This window comes from Chiloscyllium plagiosum, chromosome 38 (assembly GCF_004010195.1).
Source record: "Chiloscyllium plagiosum isolate BGI_BamShark_2017 chromosome 38, ASM401019v2, whole genome shotgun sequence".
NCBI lineage: Eukaryota > Metazoa > Chordata > Chondrichthyes > Orectolobiformes > Hemiscylliidae > Chiloscyllium > Chiloscyllium plagiosum.
In genome coordinates, this window is record NC_057747.1 from 5,155,121 (window position 1) to 5,163,638 (window position 8,518).

The window sequence follows — 8,518 nt, forward strand, 5'->3', positions numbered from 1 at the left end:
AGGGTTTGAGTGGTTGGGGGGGGGGGACGGTATTGGGAGCGGACTGTGTTGGGAACGGACGGGGTTGGGGGGCGGGGTGGGGGCAGACGGGAGGGTGGGAGCAGGCAGCGGATGGGGTCTCGTGCAGTGTGCTGCTGTCTCGTCTCCTGAACCGGGAGCAGACTTCACAGAAAACTCCGAGCCCCGGAGGAAATCAATGAACTGAATAATCAATACCCGAACGGAAATGTGCCTGCCCATCTCGTTCAGATAATCGAGGTTCCTGTGTATACTGACAACAACCTGCACAATTAACAGTAACGGTCCTCACTTGCTGACATAAACCCTAATCCGATAGTTCAAACATCTTCCAAATAATCCCTACTGGAAAAGTTAAATTCTACTACACATGGAGAACGTGTTCATTATTCATGAAAATATTATGGGCTTTCTCACGTCCTATGGCTTGGAATTTCACCCCAGCTTATTAAAATCTTGCTCTCTTTCACTTCCAACTTATAACCTTCTGCAATTTGCACCAATAAAATAATTCTCAACATGGCAGGAGCGATGTAATAAACACAATGAGCTGGAGAAACTCCAGTCTGGCAGCACCTGTGGAGAGAAATAAGGTTTTGAGTTTGGTATGACTTGTCTTCAGAGCTACTGTTTGTTTCAGAATCCACAGTACTATGCTTTTTGTGAGGGTCCAAGTGCTGCTGAGTTCCAAGACTGGTCACTGATCCAGTGAGTGGGAAGGCAAAGGGAAGTGGAAAGCCCCTGCTTTAAGATTCTAAACTCTGTGCTCTATGTTCTTCAGTATGTGGGACATGTATCTGTTGCTGGGCTCTCACTGCTGTTTGCTGTGTGCAGGCTTTGACTACAAGACCTGCAATGTGCTGGTTGCCTTGGAGCAGCAGTCGCCTGACATTGCACAGGGAGTCCACCTAGACAGACACGAAGATGACATTGGCGCCGGAGACCAGGTGTGTTAATGGCCATCACCACTCTGTGTGTAACCATCATATTGAGGCCTCTCACCGTCACAATCCAATGAAGACTCTGAGGCAACCAGCAAAGCATTGTATCACAGACAAACTCCTGGGACTTCCATTGTTTCAGGATTCAAATCCAAATCCCGCCCCCACCCCCTCCAATTGGAAATATCAAGAACTGAGATCTAATTGCAGGCCTGAGTTTCTGGCTTCAACCTTGACTAAACATTTCAGTTTCAATGGTCCTCACTGGGTGAGTCGGGAGAGCCAAAGTGACCAATGGGAGAGCTGAAACTCCTGGGGTTTACAGAGAAGCTGGTGAGCACTTCTTTTTAATCGTGCTACAGGCTGCACTGATTCTGCCCAAGGGTACACAGCCCAGACTGCCTTGGGGTTATAAAGCTGGTGGCTTGGATAGAGCTGTGTGTAAGAGACCAAGACTTGTCCACTTTAGATCCATGAGCAAAAGGCCACTGTCATTGTTTAAGACCCTTGATGCTCCAGATTAGATGGACTGGCTATGAAGCTGATGGTTTACTTGAATCCCATCATTTCTGGTGGTGTTGAGTGCAATAGCATAACGCAAGTGATGCAGTCTCTGCTTAAAATAGAAAACTATGTGCCATTTAATACAGATGGTGCCAGGTTTGCTATTCAACAGGTCAGATAATCATAGATTCAAGCTCCTACCCAAAGATGACAGCATAAGCTGACACTCCGACTGCAGCTCAAAGGGAATGCTACTTTGTGGAAAGTCATTCTGAGGGGTCAATAAATCAAAGCTCCTTTCATCCAGTCAGGAAGTGGACATAAAACAAATTCAGTGGCATTATTTGGGGGGGGGGGGTGTGTGTGGTTGTGTGTTCCCCCCAGTGTCCTGGCTCATAAGGAATCACTGAAGTTATCTGGGTCACTATATTGCATTTGCTTTTCAGAAGCTTGTTGTGCACAAATTGGCTATCGCTTTGCAACAGCAACTTCATTCTGAATGTGCCACATTAGCTGCAGAGTGCTTTGGGGTATATTGTGGTCGTGAACGGTGTCATATTCCTTTTCTTTCTCTCATTCCAGAGTTTGTGCACAACTCTCCAAATTGAGGAAGTGCAATCTGTCACATTTTAATTGTGAATTTCACACATGATGCCTGACTGTCTGTGTACAATCACACAGGGTGGGGTAAAACTGCCCAAAACACATTCACTTGAATCAGTCAGATACAAAGACTCTTGCTATCAATCGGGCAGATTATTAATACAGTGTCTTCTAAACAGATTGGTGGCCAAACCAAGATCTCCCAATGGTTTTTCTGCTGAGATGGCTCAGAAGTCCCTGATTTCAGGAGATACAAAATGCTAACAGCTGATAATGTGCCATCTTCCATGCTTTCTGCACTCCCCTGTCTCAGAGCAGCAGCTGACTCCTGAGTTATTAGCAATGCTTAAGCTGGATTAACTATTGCATCAGTCAAGGTTGTGATTCTAAGTAATAGCAGCAGCAGCGCTGTCGGATCATGGTGCTGTAAAAGTGGGCTGGGAGGCTGTTTGAAGGGAATCTTTTTGATTGCCGCTCAGGATTATTTGGTCGCACTTTCTCTTGTTGGCTAAGGGCTTTCGGATCAATCTAATTTTAGGATTGCGATGACACTAAAAATTCAAAAGCAACAAATGCAAACAAATTGCCAACTATAGCAGAGCCAGACGCAATCCTTTAAAGACATCAGACATAAAACTGGACAATCCCAATGCCTTGCCCCCAGGACCCCTATACAGATTGTTGCTGTGTCCTAAAGGGAGATACGTGACTGTATCCTCTCCCTCAGTGTCCACCACTCCATTTGCGTGTAACCCCAGACAATTTGGTACCACCTAACCCCAAACTGTACCACCAATAAAACCAGCTCCCACCTCTCTATTTGGTATGAGCCAAACCTACCCATTCACAGCTCACTTAAATAGGCAAGAGGTACTACTGTTAGCCTGCTTCCTTGACTCAAGGAATCCATTCAGTTCACGGCCAAAGTGTGGCAGATAAGTTTTGGGTATCAGTTAGAGTTTTCAATTAAATTGAACCTACCTTTGCGTGATCAAACAGAACCTCAGAAACCCAACATGGGGGCAACACTATCTGAAAGACTCCAACATTGCAGGATAGCTCAACAAACAGATGTATGCTAAGGAATCAGCAGCTATCATTCCTGACAGCATAAATAACTATTATTGCTAAAGCGATACTCTCACTACCAACTAACTGCTTGTCACATGCTGCTTTACACTCTGGTCCCTGATATAATTTGCATATTCTCTTAGTGAAATCACAGTAGAGCACAACTGTGAGAATGTCACAATGACAAAGGAGAGCAGTGACTGAATTGGGCAGCGTCAGGTCTCTGAAGGACAGAATATGGAACACTCAAGTCACACACAAACAGTCCCATTAATTCCAGGGAATACTGAACAGGACAGACAGCATTGGGGAGGAAGAAATGATAGATGATGCTGAAACAAAAGAGAAATTGCTGGAAAACCTCAGCAGGTCTGGCAGCATCTGTGCAGAGAAATCAGAGTTAATGTTCTGGATCCAGTTCTTCAGAACTGATGGTAGCTAGGAAAAGTTGATTTTTATGCAGATGATATGGTGGGGAGGAGATGATGAGTAAATGATGGGTGGAGATAGAGTCCAAAGAGAGAAAACAACAGGTGCACAGAGAAAGGTGTGGAAAACAACAGTCAGATTAGGAGAATGACTGGCTGCTACTGGGAACTATTAGTGGCGAATAATGGGTAGTGTGTAATAGCAAATGACATGATAACAAGGCCTGGTGTGTGGAGTTTGGGTTCAGGAAATAGGCGAAGGATCCTCAAGCCCTATATTCGTGAAAACATTGATTGGTTGGATAGTGCAGATGACACCAAAACTGGTGATGTTGTGACAGCAAACAAGGTTACCTCAGAGTTCAGATGGGCCAATGGGCTGAGAAGTGGCAGATGGAGTTTAATTTAGGTAAATGTGAGGTGCAGCAGTTTGGAAAGGCAAATCAGAGCAGGACTTATACATTTAATAGTAAGGTCCTGAGGCGTGCTGCTGAACAAAGACACCTTAGAGTGCACGTTCATAGTTCCTTGAACGTGGAGTCACAGGTAGATAGGATAGTGAAGGCAGAATTTGGTATGGTTGCCTTTTTTGGTCAGTGCATTGAGTACAGGGGTTGGGAGATCACGTTGCCACTTTTGGAATACTGCATTCAATTCTGGTCGCCATGGTACAGGAAGGATGTTCTGAAAGTTGGAAGGGTTCAGAAAAGATTTACAATGATGTTACCGGGATTGGAGGGTTTGAGCTATAGGGAGAGGCTGAATAGGCTGGGAGTATTTTCCTTGGAGAATCAGAGGCTGTGGGGTGACCTTACAGAGGTTTATAAAATCATGAAGGGCATGGATCGGGTGAATAACCAAAGTCTTTTTCCCAGGGTGGGGCAGTCCTTAACTAGAGGGCATAGGTTTTAAGGTGAGAGAGGTAAGATTTAAATAAGACCTAAGGGGCAACTTTTTCACACAGAGGGTGGTGCATGTACAGAATTAGCTGCCACAGGAAGTGATGGAGGCTGGTACAATTACGACATTTAAAAAACATCTGAATGGGTATACAATTGGAAGAGTTTAGACAGTTATGGGCCAATGCTGGCAAATGGGACTAGATTAATTTAAGATATCTGGTTGGCATGAACGAGTTGGAGCGAAGGGTCTGTTTTCATGCTGTACAGCTCTGACTCCACGATGAACTTGATATTGAGCCCAGAAGACTGTGGAGTTCATAAGGGGAAAAGAGAGATGGCACTGAACTTCCATTAATGAAGATTGTCAAAAGGTTCAATAGACTAGATAGCAGACATTACTTCCATTTGCAGAGGGATGCCCAGAAGAAACTACAACTAAGGACAATCAATTTAAGAGAACCACGAGTAAATCAAATGGGGAATTCAGGAGAATGGGTCATGCTTACAGAGCACTGAAAATCTAGAAGCACAGGGAGTGACTGCGTAGATACAAGAACAAAGAAAATTACAGCACAGGAACAGGCCCTTCGGCCTCCAAGCCTGCACTGATCCCTCTATCTAAATCTGGCACCTATTTTCTAAGGGTCTGTATCCCTCTGCTCCCTGCCCATTCACGTATCTGTCTAGGTACATTTTAAATGACGCTATCGTGTCCGACTCTATCATATCCACTGGCAACGCTTTCCAGGTACCCACCACCCTCTACATAAAGAACCTTCCATGTATATCTCCCCTAAACGTTTCCCCTCTCACTTTGAACTCATGAGCCCTAGTAATTGAGTCCCCCACTCTGGGAAAAGCTTCTTTCTATTCATCCTGTCTATACGTCTCATGATCTTGTAGACCTCAATCAGGTCTCCCTCAAACACCATCTTTCTATTGAAAATAATCTACTCAACCTCTCTGCAAAGCTAGCACCCTCCATACCAGGCAACATCCTGGTGAACCTCCTCTGCACCTTCTCCAAGGCATCCACATCATTTTGGTAATGTGGCGACCAGAACTGTACACAGTATTCCAAATGTGGCCGAACCAAAGGCTTATACGACTGTAACATGACCTGCCAACTCCTGTAGTCATTACCCGGTCCGATGAAGGAAAGCATGCCATATGCCTTCTTGACCACCCTATTAACCAGTGTTGCCACCTTCAGGGAACAATGGACCTGAACAACCAGATCTCTCTCTGTACATCAATTATCCCCAGGACGTTTCCAATTATTGTATAGTTTGCTCTTGAATTGAATTTTCCAAAATCCATCACCTTGCATTTGCCCGGATTGAACTCCATCTGCCATTTCTCTGCCCAATTCCCTAATTTATCTGTATTCTCTGACAGTTCCCTTCATTATTTGCTACTCCACCAATCTTAGTCTCATCTGCAAACTTGCTAATCAGACCATCTATGCCTTCCTCCAAATCATTTATGTATATCACAAACAATAGTGGTCCCAGCATGGATCCCTGTGGAACACCACTAGTCGCAGGTCTCCATTTTGAGAAACTCCCTTCCACTATTACTCTCTGTCTCCTATTGCCCAGCTAGTTCTCTACCTATTTACCTAGCACATCCTGGACCCCATGCGACATCACCTTCTCCAACAGCCTACCATGGGAACCTTGGCAAATGCCTTACTGAAGTCCATGCATATGACATCTACAGCCCTTCCCTCATAAATCAGCTTTGTCACTTCCTCAAAGAATTCTATTAAGTTGGTAAGAAATGACCTTCCTTGCACAAAATCATGTTGCCTATCACCAATAAGCCTACTTTCTTCCAAACAGGAATATATCCTACCCCTCAGTAACTTCTCCAGCAGCCTCCCTACCACTGATGTCAGGCACACCGATCTATAATTAATTGAAATACCTCTGCTATTCTTCTTAAGCAAGGGGACAACATTAGCAATCCTCCGGGACCTCACCAGTGTTCAAAGATGCTGCAAAGGTATCTGTTAAGGTCCCATTTCCTTTCCCACTTCCCGCAGTAACCTGGGATATACCCATCCGGACCTGGGGACCTGTCCACCTTAATGCCTTTTAGAATACCCAACACTTGGCTCCCTCCTTGTGCTGATTTGAATTAGATTAATCAAGAGTATATAAAATATAAACAAACAGATAAGGAAGGAAGGAATGGAGAAATGAGTGGACAGGATGAAACTATGTGGAGCTGATATACTGCTCGAGATCATCTGGGTTGAGTATAAATTCCGTATTATCACTGATGATGCAGGAATCTAGCCTAGAGTCATTGAGATGTACAGCATGGAAACAAACCCTTCGGTCCAACTCATCTATGCCGACCAGACATCCCAACCCAATCTAGTCCCACTTGCCAGCACCCAGCCCATATCCCTCCAAATCCTTCCTATACATGCACCATTCCAGGTGCCCTTTAAATGTTGTAATTGTACCAGCCTCCACCACTTCCTCTGGCAGCCCATTCCATACATGCACCACCCTGTGTATGAAAACATTGCCCCTTAGGTCTCTTTTATATCTTTCCCCTCTCACCCTTAAAACTATGCCCTCTAGTTCTGGTCTCCCCCACCCCAGGGAAAAGACCTTGTCTATTTACCCTATCCATGCCCCTTATGATTATATAAACCTCTAAGGTCACCTCTCAGCTTCCCACACTCCAGGGAAAACAGCCCTAACCTATTCATTCTCTCCCTATAGCTCAAATCCCCCAACTCTCGCAACATCCTTGTAAATCTTTTCTGAACCCTTTCAAGTTTCACAACATCTTTCCGAATAGGAAGGAGACCAGAACTGCATGCAAAATTCCAACAGCGGCCTAACCATGTCCTGTACAGCCGCAACATGACCTCCCAACTCCTGTACTGAAAACTCTGACCAATTAAGGAAAGCATACCAAACACCACCCTCACTATCCTATCTACCTGCAACTCCACTTTCAAGGAGCTACTAACCTGCACTCCAAGGTCTCTTTGTTCAGCAACACTCCCAAGGACCTTACCATTAGGTGTATAAGTCCTGCTAAGATTTGCTTTCCCAAAATGCAGCACCTCGCATTTATATGAATTAAACTCCATTTGCCACTTCTGGACCAGATGGGCCAAGGGTCTGAGATCCTGTTGTAATCTGAGGTAACCCTCTTCGCTGTCCACTACACCTCCAATTTTGGTGTCATCTGCAAATTTACCAACTGTACCTCTTATGCTCGCATCCAAATCATTTACGTAAACGACAAAAAGTTGTGGACCGATCTTTGTAGCACTCCACTGGTACACATCTAGAAATAAGATTTTTTTCAACCTTGTGTTACTATTCAATTGTACCAGGACTGATAAGCCTCCTCATTCACCCCTATCAGAATCAAACAATGGCATACTAATTATGGAGGCCATTCAGTCCATCATTTGTATTTTAATATCCCAAACCTTATTGATCTAAATTATGGGGGAGGGGGATCACGGCCGTGTAGCTCTTTGACCCACCCCAGCTGGGAAAAGGTAAATCCTTTTATAAATGTGTTTGTGCTCCCTCTCTCAGGGACTGATGTTCGGATACGCCACCGACGAGACCGAGGAGTGTATGCCGCTGACTATTATACTCGCTCACCGGCTCAACGCCAAGATAGCCGAGCTCCGGCGTGACAGCACTCTCCCATGGCTCAGGCCTGACTCCAAGACCCAGGTACATGGCGCTTCCCCGCCCCCCGGTTCTCTCGTCACTGACCTCCCGGAGACTCTGCGGGGGGCGGGAAGGCCTCGCAGAGGCTCATGGACCGGGTGTGCAGTCCTCCAGCGCTGGCCACACCCTCCTCGCGCACTCACCTCCCACCACTAGACCCCGCCCCTCCACTCTCACACCAGGCCCCGCCCCCCACATCCCAGCCTCCGCCAAACCCTCGGCTCGGCTCCGCCCCTCCCCGCCCACGGCCCCGCCCTTCCCTGCACTAGTCTCCTCCCCTTCCTGCTCTATGCCATCTCCCCACCCCCACAGCTCTTGGCCCCACTCTACCC

The 8,518-nt window shown here is 45.9% G+C and overlaps 1 protein-coding gene across 2 annotated transcripts in view; it reads left to right on the forward strand.

Annotated features, from left to right (window-relative positions):
- The window catches only part of LOC122541757 (S-adenosylmethionine synthase-like), a 29,628-nt gene that overhangs the window by 9,945 nt on the left and 11,165 nt on the right, over positions 1-8,518 (forward strand). For both annotated transcript variants that reach the window (XM_043678703.1, XM_043678702.1), the window contains exons 4-5: positions 853-965; positions 8,046-8,189. In XM_043678703.1, the coding sequence (XP_043534638.1) occupies positions 853-965; positions 8,046-8,189 (257 nt within the window). The remainder of the gene's footprint in view (positions 1-852; positions 966-8,045; positions 8,190-8,518) is intronic.